This window comes from Biomphalaria glabrata, chromosome 5 (assembly GCF_947242115.1).
Source record: "Biomphalaria glabrata chromosome 5, xgBioGlab47.1, whole genome shotgun sequence".
NCBI lineage: Eukaryota > Metazoa > Mollusca > Gastropoda > Planorbidae > Biomphalaria > Biomphalaria glabrata.
In genome coordinates, this window is record NC_074715.1 from 44,452,859 (window position 1) to 44,470,863 (window position 18,005).

Here is an 18,005-nt window from a genome sequence, read left to right on the forward strand (position 1 = left end):
ACGATACGTGATTCTGAATTAATTCTTTCATTCTTAGTGATGGGAACTAAACAAAATTAGTTAAGCTAAAAGTTTATCATGAGTTTCAAAATACAGTTAAAACAAACTAAAGAAACTTAATTAAACTGTATAAATATTTCATAATTATTTTTGGTTGGGGAGGAAGAAACACAATTTAGACCTAGCTAATCATCCTACCGTAGGGGCCATACCTGCTGTCCGTACTAATCCTTTTCACATTGTACAAATATTTATCCAAAATAAAATCAGTAATAAAAAAAGACGTCTAAATAAATGTGTGCTTGTATTTTTGCATTGTATTAAAACTATTAGAAAAGAATCGTTTTTTTTTTTATTTTTCAAAAATTATGTAACGGAAAATCAGTCCAGGGCTACAATCCAGGGCTACAGTCCAGGGCTACAATCCAGGGCTACAGTCCAGGGCTACAGTCCAGGGCTACAGTCCAGGGCTACAGTCCAGGGCTACAATCCAGGGCTACAGTCCAGGGCTACAGTCCAGGGCAACAGTCCAGGGCTACAGTCCAGGGCTACAATCCAGGGCTACAGTCCAGGGCTACAGTCCAGGTGCATCCACAAGTAAGGGACCTCCACAAAAGAGAAAGATATATTCGGAATTTCGACGCGGGTCAGAAACTTTTTAGTATTTTTTTTTTTCATTATTTAACGCCAACACTTTAAGTCTTACGTGCAGTGGCAACAATGTCGTGCTGAAGAAGTGTCCGCTAGTAGATGTAGCATGCTTAGAAAGTTAGAATATGTAAATACCGGTACAGTTCCGGATTTACGGCCTTACCCTCCGTAAACCCTAACATATACACATTTTAAACTGACATATGAATACTAAATATTTTTTTTGAAAAAGGAAAGTGAAATTAAATTTCAAGTACTCTAATTGTATCTATTGAAATATGACATGCTTTTAGATACTCATTAGAGGATCTTTATTAAAACTTTCGAAAGAGTATAGGGGCCTCCACATATTTAAATCCGGCCCTGCTCAAATGTAAAAACAGACTGTTTTAGGAGTTGTTTGTGTAATGTATTGATTATAAGATGTGAGAGCTGTTTGTTTTAGGAGTTGTTTGTGTAATGTTTGATTACAAGATGTGAGAGCTGTTTATTTTAGGAGTTGTTTGTGTAATGTATTGATTACAAGATGTGAGAGCTGTTTGTTTTAGGAATTTTTTGTGTAATGTATTGATTACAAGATGTGAGAGCTGTTTATTTTAGGAGTTGTTTAGCTCTAGGATGCAATAAAATTCTTGGACGGGTATTGAATTCCATTGCACATCCAAGGGACTTTAATGTTTCAACCAGAAATAAATGATCATCGTATTGCTTCATCCAAAGAATCTTCAAAGTTTTGTAACTTTTCTTTAAGAAGTCCAACGGGTTATGAAGCTCATTTTTTGAATGAAATATTTTGTGCACTGGGGACATTGAAATGCATTTATTGCTTAATTCTTGGACTTTCTACCGATGGTTCTTATATATATATATATATTTCATTCAAACACCTTCATTTAATGCTTTTACTATATACCTGTGTGCTATTCTTTTCTTTCTCTTTTTCTCTCCTCTCTTTCTCTCCTCTCTTTCTCTCCTTCTCTCTTTCTCTTTTGAAAGAAGACAAAACAAAAAAATAGCAGAATAAAATAAATCACTTTGTTGAATTCTTTATTGTATAGGTCATTGTATATACAATTAACAAATTGCTTTCATCATAAAACACAGTACAAATATATATATATATATATATATATATATATATATATATATGTCATACTAGTTACCGAAAAATAGACGAATAACTGACAGAACACTGAGAACACATTGTCAGGAGTAAAAAAAAAAAACAAATATATAATTGCACTTGCCGCATTAAGAAACAGGTGTAAAGATATGCGTGCGTGTGTGTGTTTGTGGTGAAGTGGATAAAATACATGGTAGGCTGTGTTGTAAAAGAAATGCTTGAGGTCATGTTGACTTCTGATATCACCTTTAATGGAAGAGAATGGAATGTGACAGGAACAAACAATCAAAGACAGGGAAAGGCCGATGTCAATGGTAACAAGGTCAAGGTTTTATCACACATACACTAACATGTCCTGTCACAAATACACTAACACATGCTTTCACACACACAGAACTCGGTGTCACAGAAACACAACATTATTATTTCAACAGAGTAAAATGATCAAGATATGCAATCATAAAGAAATCATCAAAACACTGGATTTTAGTATTTTTCTGGGTCTCAGTAGCGAGTCAGTGATTGCCTAACTATTAATTGCCTTAAACCCAGCGGTTCTCAACCTTTTAAGCTCGGCGACCCCTTTTTACTATCCCCCACTCTGCCGCGACCCCCCCCCCCCCCATACTTACACAGCAATAGAAGAATACACAAAATACAATCCATATTTTCGATGGTCTTAGGCCACCCCTGACTAATCGTCAATCGACCCCTCAAGGGGTCGTGACTCACATGTTGAGAGCCCCTGCCTTAACCCAACCATGTATCGTGTAGTTAGACATTTTCAAAGCAGTTTCACCAGATAGAACTAATAGAACATTTTTTGTCGTTTTCGGTACTATTGCTCTATCTGTGCAATGATATCACTCTATCTCTATCTGTGTCTAAACAATAATTACATCCGAGCAAAGAGAAAACAGGACTTTTGTCACCATAATTGAATACTATTGGTCTCATAAAATAGTTGACAAGCTTGGAAGATTTTTTTTTTAAATATGGCATTCATAAAACATTTGTTAGATACGACATTTCAAATTCGTGATAAGCAATAGGAATACTTTCAATGATATGTAAAATATATAAATGGAATGCAGGTCATATGATAAGCTCAATAATAAGCTCAAGTATGAAGTTATTTGTAAACTAACAACTATAATAAATTAGAGAAACTGTCAAAAAGTTTGATAACACATAGGAGCCAGAAGTTCATGTTCCTCGTGGTACAGGCAAGACATGTATCAGCAGACGAGAAAGTTCCTTACGTATCCGCAGACAATCAAGCTTCTTATGTATCAGCAGACGATCATGTTCCTTATGTAGCAGCAGATGATCATGCTACTTATGTATCAGCAGACGATCATGTTCCTTATGTAGCAGCAGATGATCATGCTACTTATGTATCAGCAGACGATCATGTTCCTTATGTAGCAGCAGACGATCATGTTCCTTATGTAGCAGCAGATGATCATGCTACTTATGTATCAGCAGACGATCATGTTCCTTATGGATCAGTAGACAATCATGTTCCAATAATTTTAGGCTTGAAATGTATTTATGATTTTTCCAGACAAACGTCATAAAATAAAATGTTCATTTATAACACAAAAGTAACGTTTTGGTAGAGGCTACTGTAGCCACAAGGTGAACTACATAAAAGTAGTGTTTTGGTAGAGGCTACTGTAGCCACAAGGTGAACCACACAAAAGTAGTGTTTTGGTAGAGGCTACTGTTGCCACAAGGTGAACTTCACAAAATTAACGTCTTGCTAGGGCCTACTGTAACTGTAGCCACACGTTTGATCTTTTTTTGGCCGTTACAAGCAAGTATAGTTGATTTTTCAGGCACAAAAGTGATGAGATTTGGATTCTGGACTTTAGGCACAAGGGTGAGGTGTAAGTGCCCCGAGGCACAATGGTAGTGCTTGAAACATTTAGGCATTATGGTGTATTTAGCCTTTTTAGGCACAATGTTGATATTAAAAACCTTTATATTGTTTTTCGCTTGTGTTTTGGTTCTGATGGAAGACTCAACGTGAGTAGAGGAGACACATTCTTAGGTTTTCTATAACACTTAATTACACGTTATAGTAAACTACTGATTGAGTTTGTCTCTTGCATTTATCTTGTTCTATGTGACATTTTATATTGCTTCAAATAGTGGACAACTATGGTTTATAGAGATTGTTTTGCCATCTGCGACAAGGGTGTGTGAATAGTTCAGTAACAGAACGACTTTGTAAAAGTGCATAAAATAATTGATAGTGTATTGAGTCTAAGCTTCTGCGATGGAATATATTAGCTTTCAGTTCAGAAGACATGAAATAGAGTTATTGGGTTGGCAGCTACTAATGTAGCTTCTCCTTACTGAAGAACATAAGTATCTTCTAATTGCAAGATTGGGGCATGCGCAAAGAAACAGGTTTTAAAGTGAGGCAGATAAACTCCACAACAGTCAAACTATATGACGGTTTATCCGATGTGTCTACTGGTAAGACATGGTTAAGACAACTGGAGCTGACATGAGGTGTAGCAGATAATCAATGTTCCATACATCCCCCACCATTCCGAGAACTTTCCATAACCTTATATAGACAACGTACGTTCCAGTATCGGACTAGAATATCAGTTTTACAAGTGGCGTGAAAGTCTGTACTGCAGTGAGAATTTTAGCAGTGATGTTTTGATAATCAATCAGATATCCCGTCTTTTGATATTGTCGGACTTGATATTACATCGGAGCGAACTAAGTTGTGAAGAGCTCGTTTTCAGTTATATGTTAATGTAATGTTAATGCTTCGGTTCCTGTACGCCTGTTGGGCTGGAGTCTGCAGCATCTCGTTACAAAAGTACCCGTATGGAGCACCAAGACTCGTGTAGTTGCTGCCAGTGGAAGGATATGTTGGCAAACAGGGATCATTGTTCATCGTGATGGGGGTCGTGGAGGGGTCGATGTGTAAAGGGGTGCTGCTGTAGCTGGTCGGAAAACTGTTGCCTCTTTGGGAAGTTCCAGTGGGATTAAGAGCTTCAGCGTTACCCATGGGCGACCTGTGCAGCAAAGATGTCGATGACCGCCTGGAATGCGACATTTGGGCTGTGATGAACGACTCTCTTTGTGCTGGAGGACGGTGTGACACCAGACCTGAGGGCACGCTGTCCACTCGCGTTACTTGCGTCGGTTGGGGAGGGTACAGAATGTTGTCTAAAGCCGAACACGTCGTGTTGGGAGGTGTGTTGGTGTAACTGAGCCTACAAGCGTTAAAATCGCGTGTGTCGCTGATGCTCTTGGCGTCTCGTTGAGGGGAGGTAAGCGTGATGTAGGTCGGCTCCTGGTCTTGCTGCTCTTTGCTGAACTCTTCGTGAGCTGAGTTAAATTTGTTTTGGTAGTCCTCTAGCCTGGGTGATGGAGGAGGACTCTGGTATTCTGGAGAAAGATCTCGATACATATCAGAAGTGTAGGCGCGCGAAGAGGGTGATGATGGAGACCTACTACAGAAGAAGGCAGTTCCCGGCTCTGTCTTAACGACCTGACCTCGAGTATCATTCACAGGAGAAGGGGATGAAAAGCTCTGTCCCGTGGAAAGCCGAAACCGCGAAAACTCGTCCCTGTCATCGACTGCGTTAAAAGATGCCATCGTCCTTTGCGGTGTGCTTGTAGTATGGCCCGACGGAACAGACGCGCATGAGCTCAGATCGTGTTGCCTGTAGTCGCCTCCATGAATGCGGCTCTGGGACGAGCTAGGGTCTTCCTTCGTGTTGCAGTTGCTGAACATCCTCACCTCACTGTCCAGAAGATGGGGATGGAACCCGAACCTCGGGCAACTAGCGTACAGATCGTAACCGGGGATGGTCACGTCCACGGTTGACGGTGGTAGGCACGTGTTGGTGATGTTAATCTGGGTGAAAGGGGCGGCAGCCAGCTGCTCCAGCCCAGCCCCGACGCCATGGTGGGATCTGTGAGGTAAGTAATGCCCAGCGTGGGTGTCTTTAAAATATCCCATGGATGTGTTGACCATGTGGGAATGTGACTTTGGGCAAACGCATTCAAATGGTGGGCAAGAGCACATGACCTCATCTGTAACGAACAAAAAATATATTAATATAAGTTTATATCAATACAAATGTTGAGGGTAAGAACGGTAAGAACTGCACAATTAAACACGTGAAAGAAGACTACATTTCAATGTGAAAAAGCGGAGCTGCAGAAAGAAGTCTATCTACATAAACATAAAGTCGTAAAGAGGCTCTCAGATATGTTCATGAGGAGAAACTGTCGCCAGTAGCGTGAGTGATAACTGACAGAAAAAAATGGGCGGGTGAAGTGTAAAGTGCCTATTGCCTTAATGTAACCAACGTGATAGCACGGGTCAAAACTTGTTAGGTTATTATTGATCTCAAACGGAAGGAATGAAAGAAAGTAAAACTAAATCAAGAAATAGATCTAAAAAAAAAACTTTTTGTTATGTATAAAGTATGTTTGTTATGTATTAAGTATGAGTGTTATGTATAAAGTATGAGTGTTATGTATAAAGTATGAGTGTTATGTATAATCTTATAAATGTTACAGACATTTCTTCAAGACTGAAGATAGTTACGTCCTATACAGGTCCACGTGAATCTCCTCTGTATGCTTAACACTCTTATTTGTAAAGTTTTCTTTATTTGAATATGTACTATCTAAAGTAACACCAAAATTGTGTGAAACTTAATAAAGTAGGGACTAGTTCATGCATACCTTGTGCAGAGATAAACATTTTTTTATCCGGAATTTCTTCATTGGTCAAAATAGGAAATCTTCGTTTCAGGGTCATTGGGTTCACACGGTCCTGTAGATAAAATAATTTGTGTGGATTAGTTTACACTTTAAAATTCTGACTTGCAGGACTAAGAGAAAGTTGTCCCCACGCCCAATTTGACTTACAAAATTATGAGAAAGATTCCCCCATCTGACTTACAAGACTATAAGAAAGTGAGTAGACCCCCCCCCCCTATCTGACTTACAAGACTACAAAAAGGTGACTACAATACCCCTCCCCCCATCTGATTTACAAGACTACAAGAAAGTGACTAAATACTTCCTCCCCACCCCCCATCTGACTACAATACCCCCTCCCGTATCTGACTTACAAGACTACACAAAGTGACTACAATACCCTCCCCCATCTGACTTACAAGACTACAAGAAAGTGACTACAATACTTCCTCCCCACCCCCACCCCCATCTGACTTACAAGACTACAAGAAAGTGACTACAATACTTCCTCCCCACTCCCACCCCCATCTGACTTACTACAAGAAAGTGACTACAACACCCCCCCCCCAATTTGACTTAGAAGACTACGAGAAAGTGACTATAACACCCCCCCCCCATCTGACTTACAAGACTAGGAGAAAGTAGTCTCCCCCGTGTGGTACTCACCCCCTCTTGTTTCAGCTGTTTAGTGAAGGCGTGTCTTCCTTTCTCCGACAGAGATTTCACTTCCGGTCTTGGGTGATCGTGAAAGCCTTTGGCCTGGAAGTAGACGTAACGGTTCACGTGCCTCCAGAAGTGGGTCACCGGGTAACCACAATGGCCGCGACATGAAAGAAGGTCAAGTTTCCCTGGGCACCCGGGATTTGGACACGGCTTGCCTGTGAGAAGATAGGGCCAGACATTATTGGGTAAGACTTTTTGTCAACATTGGTGGGAATGTGTGGACAGACAATTCAACTAGGACATGCGCAATGAGCCATGAAAGAAGCAAGCAGAAACGCTCGTTTTGACATGTGATTGCTTTACCGTCGTGTGCTTGTTAAAAACACCAAACGGCAAGTTTGTATGAAATTGTAGACGCTCTTATTTGAACGTCATTTTTTTTTCGGGCACTTATTAGGATAAGTAAGGTGATGCTTAAAGCGTTTCTGTGTTTGGACAACTGAAATGTTACGCTTTGTAAAAACTGTTTTTAACTCACATCAAATACTAAGGAAGGGATGCACTAAAGAGAGAGAGAAAGAGAGGGAGAGAGAGGGAGAAAGGAAAGTGTGACGGAGAGGGAGAGAGAGAAGAAGAAAGAGAGGGGAGAGTATTATTCAATGGGTGGTTGAGACTAGTAGGCTAGTGTACCACAAAGTGATTTGTTATTACTAGTAATATCGCTATAATGTAATTTGATAGAGTAATGGAATTATTGCTATTAATATCGCGATAGTGTAATTTGATAGAGTATTTTATAAATAATATATAATATATATAATAATATATAATATTGTGACATTGTACAATACTAAGTACTGTAGTCATTATGCTAATCTAGAGTTTCTGTATTTGAGAAACGGCTTTCATTATATCTTTTAATATTCGTCTTTATTACGAAACTTGTATTATCTCTCTAAGCCAAACACACGCACACTCAGACTTATAGGTATACAAACTTATGTATAGACATACAGATTGACCAAAACATTATCATGCTTAGCTTGCAAGTTGTTCTTATGTTGTTTGTTTGTTCCATTGTTTGTCTGTCTGCTGTTTTTGCTGCAATGTATTTTCCCATTGGTTTACTGTTGTATGGCTTACCCATTTGTTTCCTCCTGGCTTTGTCGCAAATGGCCGGCCGGAGGTGCACTTTCCGGCCGGACTCCAGCATGCAGTCCATTGAGCAGACGAGGACACCCAGGCAGGACTTTTTCAGTATCAGGGCGTTGTGGTTGTTGGTGTTGCGCATGGCCCAGCCGCTCACGTGTCTCCTGGCGTCGTCGCTGTCGGCCTGGTACACCCTCCGACTGTGTCCTGTGGGCCACAGTTCAAAGGGGTCGTGCGTGTCCGGCTGTAACAAACAATCAAGGTCAACAATAAAATGGCTTTTGTGGTTATGTCTTTGGCTCTATTTAGTTTTTTAAGTATTATAGTCATTACGAAAAGGGAAGATTAGTATTGAGGGGGGGGGATGCAATGGAAGTTATACAAATGTATATAGGATAAATATGTTGTGTGTCTGTCTGTCTGTCTGTCTGTCTGGTTTTGGAGTGAAGTAGAATCTCAACAAAGTGGAAGAACAGAAAAACAGAGTTCAATTGTATTCTGTGAACAAGATGACTTACACGTCAAACTCTGAAATAATAATAATAATAATAATAATAATAATAATCTTTATTATCCGTAAGGAAATTTGTCTTACAATTTGTGCATTACACCAAACAAAAAACATTATAACTATAAGAAACCAAAGTGTACATTCACACCAGACTCACTCAAAATTTAGATGTGACAAAGTTTATACCAGATTGTTCTTATTTAATGATTTGATTACGAGGGGAACAAAAGAGTGTTTGTGTTTGTTTGTCTTTGTTCAAATATGTAGCGTGCTTGTTAAGAAATTAGTGTATATATGACTTAAATACACTACTAGCAGAAGCAACTCATAAGTTTCATAGTATCAACCAATTCAATTATTTATTATTGCCCTTGGCGACCATCGTGTATAAAGTGTCGATGAGTTTAAAAACAATTTTATTCTCTGCACTTGGTCATCTACGGCTACGGTCCAGTCCAGTGATGGACAATCTTGTTCAGCATGGGGGAAACATATTTCCAGCAAGCCTGTTACGAACCAAAGAAAAAGTCTTAATATACTGAGTAATTGAAGAGCTGTTTGGTCTGGAAACCACTGCGGAGTTCATCTCAGCTATAGGACATGGTATCTGGACCCTCCAACTTGATAATAGGAACACCAAAGGATGTACTACTGGTTTGACGATCAATATTGATTCATTTAACGTGTGTGTCTACCTTTGTTGTCTGCCATTATAAAATTATAACTTAACTTTTGTAATAGGTGTATGAACCTGTAACTGTCTTAAGTGACATTTTGAATAATACAATCTCTAGATCCTAAGACTTATATCACTATTTTTTTTATTATTGTCTTATAGATTCAAACGTCTTTGTTGGTCTAGGATCTAAACATTTTTTATCTTGAGACCAAAAAAAAAAAATACGATACGGGTTTATCACCATTCAACGACCCTTATAATTATTATGCATTATGCTAATTGGCAGCATTCTTCTTCCCATACCTGGCCTGTTGGTTTTTTTTTTTGTTTTTAGTCTTTGTAGTTGAGACAAGAGAAATTAATATGCTGGATGTTAAAAGTGTCGCGATCGATTATCGCCATAAACTAGGCTGTTTCGCAATAACTCTCGCAGCGACATCTCTCGACGTTATGAAGAAGATGATTATCAAGTGAGTTTTCAGGCTACACGAAGGGTCAGATGTGACAGGTGACAAAGTATGAATCAAAAGAGACAGGAACACATGTGTGAATACATATAGACATTAAAGAGTCAGGTCGTAAAACATTAGTAACTAGTATATAGTTACAGGGCACATACTGGTGACATACATCTATAAATGTAAAGAAATATAGATGCAATTTATGGTGAATTTTTTTTAAAGTCTTTACCACACAATAATTTCCAAAAATAATGATAAAATTTTGTTTTAATGATTTGAGTCATGTACATATACGTTCGGGCCTATCGAGTATAAGCGAGTTATTTATACAGACCAATTCTATAAAGTTATAGATACATTTCATTAGTGAATGTGAACATGGTGAAATCTTAATTATCCTATGATAGGAGGTGTACTTTTCTAAGAAAATCTTTCAATTCAATCTTTTTGTTTGAAACTAAATAATAGGACTGTAGACAAAGAAGCATGTTGGTTTTTTTTTTTTATAACCTCCCTTTGTTTTAAAGCATCTAGACTTCTCCGCAGTAATTATAAACTAAGATTAATCTCGACGTGATTAGTTGCCAAATGGAGGTCAAAAGTTCTACAAATGAGATCATAGATCATTAGACTTACGACATGTGTGAAGAAACAAGTCTCTGTAAGTATAAAGTGCCTTTTAATAGTGAAGCATTTCAACCTAACATATATACAAGGCTAACATTATATACAAAACTACTCCACTAGATGACTTCCTTCTTCTTGTTTACAACACACTCGTCACTTCCCACAAGTCCCCTATCTCCCCCGGTACCCAACACTTGACCGTGTGTCACGGTTGACCACACATAGTAACCGTGTCCCAACACCATGTTTACTTTTTTGTTTTGTTTGAAACACTGAAGCAATCGAACTAACTAAGGGCCGATCCGTTTTCACAATGTCTAAACTACTTCAAGCCTTAAATGTACATGGAAGTATTTTAATATTTGTCTAGATGCGACAGACCCTTATCTATTATAAGTATTTTAATATTTGTCTAGATGCGACAGACCCTTATCTATTATAAGTATTTTAATATTTGTCTAGATGCGACAGACCCTTATCTATTATATGTATTTTAATATTTGTCTAGATGCGACAGACCCTTATCTATATAAGTATTTTAATATTTGTCTAGATGCGACAGGCCCTTATCTATATAAGTATTTTAATATTTGTCTAGATGCGACAGGCCCTTATCTATATAAGTATTTTAATATTTGTCTAGATGCGACAGGCCCTTATCTATATAAGTATTTTAATATTTGTCTAGATGCGACAGGCCCTTATCTATATAAGTATTTTAATATTTGTCTAGATGCGACAGGCCCTTATCTATATAAGTATTTTAATATTTGTCTAGATGCGACAGGCCCTTATCTATATAAGTATTTTAATATTTGTCTAGATGCGACAGACCCTTATCTATTATTAGTATTTTAATATTTGTCTAGATGCGACAGACCCTTATCTATTATTAGTATTTCCAAGTTACAGAAAGAAATGAACAAGAAAAAACAAACCAGGATGATAAGGGTTAAACATTTTCTTGTATGTTCTGACTTGGTTAGTGAGGGGATGGATTGCTACAGAGGTCTAGTGTTATTGGGAGATATTTGGGTTCACATCCCCCCCCCAACCTCCCCCTCACCCTCCGCCTCCGAAAAAAAAAAATCTCTGTCCGAAACTATGTCTTTGATTTATCGCCACTTCCCACAATCGTTCCATTGTTTTGTCGTGGTCTGTCGGTCAGCTGGTCGCTTGGCTAGGCTGGACATATCAATTAAGCGAGTAGATTAATGAACTAAATTGAGAGAAGAGAGAGTCGGTCAGGACAGCCACAAAGGAGACATCAAAGTCTTTCGGGGCTAGATCACGACTACAAGATGTTCATTTATACATAGGAAGAAAATTGTGTTGTTTTTTTCTATCTAGGCCATATCGCTTCGAAGAAAAACCAAATGGATTTTGAGCGTGTACATTTAAAGGTTAATGTAATTTTGTTCTGTCCCTTAGAGACATATAGATGTCCCAGCTCCCCCCCCCCCACCCCCCATCTTTTCAATATCTTTTTTTTTTACACACGTACACAAATAGCTCCAACTATTGATTCCCCCCCCCAATCACCCGACTCTCGAGTGACCAGCCCCCCCCCCCCGACCAGTGTTTTACACCTTCTGTAAGCACTACAATGTATTGGCTGTCGAGTTTTTTGCTAGCCGCGGTAAAACCATCCAGTTTCTTAGAGGCAAGCCCGGCAGTGGTCAGAGAGGGACAGGTGGCGTTGTCCTGTGGTCAGTCATTACCGGTAACTGAATCACAACTTAGCGCTTTCTGACGGCCACTGGACATGCATTCACGTCTGTCGTATGAAAGAGACAAATCCAGTAGTATTCTAGAGGGCGGTGTCTTTAGCACCAACTTACACCCAGTTTTCGGCTCTCTTAATGCTGTCACCACAGAGAGTCAATATTTGCCGTAAACTCATCAATCTCTGTACTTTAAAGACTCAGAACAAAGGATGGACAAGAGAAAAAAACAAATCTGGCAAAACACTGTTGGAATGATTCAAAATACCCGGCCGATTCTAAAGCCCCGCCAATTATCAATTATGGTTCAATAGCATTTTCTATACTTTAATCAGCACAGCTTTTCCCCACCTATAACCTTTTGAGGCTTTCAACCTACCGCCATCCCCCCCCCCCCCCACCAAATAATGCGAATGTATTGTTCATTCATCTTTCCTTGTCCATTTCTCTTATTTCTTTGAGTTCTTAGCATTCGCTCGACATTAGTGTCTAACTTCTGACTTCTTGATTTGGTTCCTAAAATCTCTTGAATGACCGGCCTTTGTTTTATGAAAATATTAAATGATCTATTTTATTGTCTACCCCCCCCCCTTTTCTCTCTCTCTCTCTCTCTCTCTCTTTCTCTCTCTCAGTACCATCAAGTTCAGGCTATGTAATTTACAGCTCTTTTATAGTATTTTTTTAAAATTAAAATACTTTTCATATCACGCCTGCTGTATAACAAAGATACCATAGTACTGTAATAGTCTAATTTTTAGAATTCTATTACTGTAGGCCAAGTACTGTAAGTCTTTAAAAACAACTCCAATGATGCATTACTGAAACACTGGTCTAACACAAGATATCTGAAGACATTCGACCTGTGGTCATTAACATCATTATAGTCATACAAACATGCTGCAGACACGCTCATCAGAGCATGCGCAGATGCATTTTGAGTCATTTTTATTACTACAGTTGCTTCCTGTCCCACATTCGTTTTACTGCCCCCATCTATACATACACTCTTTTTCACTTAACACACACACACAACGCTCTCTCTCTCTCTCTCTCTTTTTTCTCTCTCTCTCTCTTTCTCGCACACACACATACTCCCCCCGTTGTCTCTCTGCCTGAATGTACTTCATTAAAACATGACTCTGAAATTAACCTTGTATAAGCCCAAACTCAAATAGAGATGTCTTCTCCGAGGTCAGTGCGGCCCGACATCCTGTCCGAATGGCTCACTGACATGCTAATTATAGGCCTGCCGCGCGCGTCCAGGACATGTTCGGCATTTAGGTCACGAGGCATTTGAGCCCTAAGGTCTCCACTGGGCAGTGGGCACTGGGAAGTGGAGGGACGCGCGTCTTGGGAGCTTTTCAAAACGGATCAGGTAGCATATAGTGGACATTGGAGACAGCGAGGACAACATTCTCTGCCCCCGAGAGTTCTTAAGTGTAGAGTCTTCCTATTAGAAATATAAAATAGCCCAACTGAAATCGAGTAATGTAGACTTCTTTATTGGGACATGGTGGCTGGGTGGTAAATCGCTTGGCCTGAGTCGACTAAGTTATATAGCTAACGAAACGATAAATAAATTTTGTTTGAATTTTCCATTTAAATGTGTGTTACCCACCAATGGTTGGTTACCCAATGCACTTTGTTCTTTTTTTAGAACGCACGCGCAAACACTAACAATCAGTTTTCATCTCCGTGCTTCAAGATGTTTTATGGAGAAAAAAAAAAGGCTGGTAATGACGTCTTCACTTTTTGAGTCACCAAGAAATCGTCCCTTCAGCGGCCCCCAACAACTAATATAACTCAATGCAATTAAATACAACAGCGGCACTGCTTCGTTGATTGACATGCGCGCGAGCTGGTGGACTCCTCGTCACGTGACCCGTCTCGGTGACGTATTTACAAGCTCTTGACTTGAGGAAATAGAATTATTTGATTGGTTAAATCGGAACATATTGTCTCATCCGGAGAGGGAACGAGCGCGGACTATGGGCATTATGGGAAGAAACGGGCCATTCATTTAGTCATTAGACTGGCCAAAGGGCGCCGGTGGCCAGCGTTTCAACACCAGCGAGGATGAGGTTTGTGGGTTTTCTGAGCAGGTCCAAGTCTAATGTAAACGAGAAAGAAAAAAAAGACAGAGCATGATGAAGGAAAGAAATGATGAAGATGGAAAAGAATTTGGCCGCAAAGAATGATGAAGAAAACTTCCGAGGTCTCCAAGTTGGCAGGCGATTTATTCTGTCTCAGACTTTTGATTAAATCGAATCAATTAGACTGTGAGAACAGACACATACCACACAGTTGCATAATAATGAGCAAATAAAAAGATTGCTGTCATTAGGTTGTCCAGAATTTGTTCCGTATAATAATTGATGTTATTTTATTTCAAAACTATAGTCAATTTGTTTGCTTTCATTGACCTTTCGAAATCAATATTAGAGCGGTCATATCTTATATTCTCTCTCTCTCTCTCTCTCTTATACAAACAAACACGCAAACACACACACACAAATATACATGATTATATATATAGATATGATTATATAGAGATATATGTGTATGTGCTTGTGATATACAATGAAAAACTACCACCAGATACATGAACAGAAGGCACCAATAGAACTCAAATAGAACCCCGACAGACAACGGCTTCGTCTGCGTAAGTTGTGTCAAAATAAGTAGGCCAAATCTTATTAGACTTTTCAGTCTTTTCATTGAACACGACATCAAAGTTGATCTTACACTAGTTCCCCCAGGGTACAAACCCAAGTCTCAGTTTCTGGTCCCGTGTTGTTACTTTGTATACTCGAGATCGGAAGCCAATAGAAACCAGTGTACACATGGATGGACAATTTCAAAATGGTTTAGCCGTTGACCTGACCAGACAGTGCTTCTTCATTAAACCGCTGGTCAACCTTCTATGAACATATAGATCCGTATTATCAAGCACTATTTAACTACACTATAAAGTTGAGACACCATGTCCACACAGATGGTTGACTTGTAATCAAAGATATGTTTGTTCAGTGACCACACCATTTATTTCTTGGCCATCTCATTTATTAAACAAATTACTTTCTCACTCTCTCTATCAGGCTTTCGATTCCTTTCCCTGCTAAAAAAAATTGCACATGATACGTACGTATCTGATAATACATAGTCTAAAGTACGCGCGTAGGTACAGGACATGACGTAGTCTAAAGTACTTACGTAGATACAGGGCAAGACGTAGTCTATAGTGCTCACGTAGGTACAGAGGAAAACGTGGTCTATAGTGCTCACGTATGTACAGGGCAAGACGTAGTCTATAGTATTCACATAGGTACAGAGGGAAACGTTGTCTATAGTACTCACGTAGGTACAGGGCAAGACGTAGCCTATGGTACTCACGTACATACAGGTCAAAAAGTTACTCCCGTAGAGACTCTTTTCATTGTGTACTTACCGTGGGCAGGACGTTGTCGTTGATGTCCCATTGGTGCAGATGACCGCGGTGGCGCTGGGCATGATGGGATCGCTGTGGAGACTCCGGGAACTCCTGATAGGCTCCAGACATTACCAAGTCCCGCTCCGACCCCTGCGGGTGACAAGGTACAACGGAAGACTCCGATGACATCATCAAAGGTGAGAGTTCAGCATCGCTTAGGATCAACATCTCAAGGAAAGCAGCTTGTTTGGGTGGAGTGTGAGCAGGCAGAATTAGAGATGGCGTCTGCTGCCCGACATCAGAACGAGGTTTGATTCCAGACCAGGAGTCCGTCCACTAGCTCCTTGATGTAACTGTAGTTGAAGATAGTATCCAGCATCAAAAGTAAGTTTCCTATGATTTAAACAAATATTTTAATTAAACAAAAACTACCTTTAATTTTGTTTTGAGTCATTGGCTTTCTAAAACATTTTGCACTAAAGTTTGAATATGGGAGAATGTATTAATTTTCAGCATTATTAAGTTGATGGCCCTGTCAAACTACAAAGTTTATCTTCTATACTGTATGTATAATCTATATTGTGATAATAATAGGAATGATGTAGAGAATGAGTTTAGGGAAATGGAAACAGAAATATCGAACAGTAACTAGTCAGAAGTAAAATAAGACGAAACAAACCTGAACTACTTGAGTGATAGTGTGGATGATAGTGTGGATGATAGTGTGGATGATAGTGTGTTGGATTGTGTAATTGAGCACAATTTTAAAAAATAAGTAAATAAACTTTTTTAAAGTATTCAAGAACAAAAAAATAGAGTGGATACCAAACAGACAAACAGATAACAGACAGACAAACAGCTAACAGACAGACAAACAGCAAACAGACAGACAAACAACTAACAGACAGATAGCAGACAGGGAAAGAGAGGGACTGAATAAGGGGCGAGATTTATAGCAAACGTATTGTGATGTTTCAATGTGTTTATAAGCGCACACAGTTGATATAGAGCACATGATATAGTGCATCAGATATAGTGCATCAGATATAGTACATCAGATATAGTGCATCAGATATAGTAGATATAGTGCATCAGATATAGTAGATTTAGTGCATCAGATATAGTAGATATAGTGCATCAGATATAGTGCATCAGATATAGTGCATCAGATATAGTGCATCAGATATAGTAGATATAGTGCATCAGATATAGTAGATTGAGTGCATCAGATATAGTAGATTTAGTGCATCAGATGTAGTAGATATAGTACATCATATATAGTAGATATAGTGTATCATATATAGTAGATATGGTGTATCAGATTCAGTAGATATTGTGCATCAGATATAGTAGATATAGTGCATCAGATTCAGTAGATATAGTGCATCAGATATAGTGTTTCTGTTAAATGTATAGCACCCAATATTAAAAAAAACAAAACAACTAAAGGGGCCTAGACAAAGCTCGTGTTCTATATAAAAAGACAAACTAGGAAACAATCTTTTTTTCCCAAAAGATCTTGGAAGAATAAATGATTCACGTATCTCTTAGTAGAAAGCGTTCAATACGTTATATAATGTTAGACCTAACACTTGAACTTACCTTGTTTTCTGTTGACACAAGTATTAGATGGCTTGCTTCACCAAATGTTTTCACAAACTACTAAATCCATAAACAATCAATGAAACTATTTGACAAAGTCGCTGAAGTAATGCCCTATTGCCTAATTTGTGCTGTTCAGAAAGTAATTACAGCTCTGTGTTCAAACTTTTCACTGAGATAATGTGTTTGAACCAATTGTCGCGTGCTCCCACTAGGCACTTGGTTAAGGATATGATCTTGGGAAAGATGTACCGTTTGTTACAGTTAAGGCTTTACGGACTCATAACCGAAGTACCACGTGACGCGTGACCGTGAGCAGGACAGCGCTAGACAGCTCATAGGACTGGGGGACAACTGGGGGGCGGAGCTGCCCTACATCGTAAACCACGCCTCCCAGTGTCCTTTGATAAAGCGACGAGTGGCTGTGTCTTGTTTGGGGAGTATCGATCTAATTTTAAACCAATAAGAAATGAACGTAACAATCAATGAAATTAAGACTAAAGCAAATAAATATTAAAACTCACTCTCTCTCTCTCTCTCACACACACACATGCAAACACGTACGTACACACACACACACCATCTCTTACAAATTGCTGTTACACTGGTCAGACTGTTATTACTTTAACGACAACA

General features: G+C 39.0%; 1 protein-coding gene across 1 annotated transcript; it reads right to left on the reverse strand.

Annotated features, from left to right (window-relative positions):
- Positions 1-1,742: 1,742 nt before the first annotated feature.
- Positions 1,743-17,719, reverse strand: LOC106064650 (uncharacterized). Its single transcript, XM_013223255.2, has 6 exons — positions 17,370-17,719; positions 15,786-16,160; positions 8,330-8,579; positions 7,190-7,401; positions 6,506-6,596; positions 1,743-5,845 (listed from the first exon to the last, which is right to left on the reverse strand). The coding sequence occupies exons 2-6, from the start codon at positions 15,993-15,995 to the stop codon at positions 4,539-4,541; spliced, it is 2,070 nt and encodes a 689-aa protein (XP_013078709.2). The 5' UTR covers positions 15,996-16,160; positions 17,370-17,719; the 3' UTR covers positions 1,743-4,538.
- Positions 17,720-18,005: the final 286 nt, after the last annotated feature.

What these genes read in the sequence shown, in the direction of transcription:
- LOC106064650 (XM_013223255.2), bottom strand. Translation starts at nt 15,995, where the DNA reads ATGTTGATCCTAAGCGATGCTGAACTCTCACCTTTGATGATGTCATCG. An exon ending in ACGACAACGTCCTGCCCACG is followed by an intron (nt 8,580 to 15,785) that starts GTAAGTACACAA and finishes TGTTTGTTACAG; the next exon opens with CCGGACACGCACGACCCCTT. An exon ending in AGCCAGGAGGAAACAAATGG is followed by an intron (nt 7,402 to 8,329) that starts GTAAGCCATACA and finishes ATCTTCTCACAG; the next exon opens with GCAAGCCGTGTCCAAATCCC.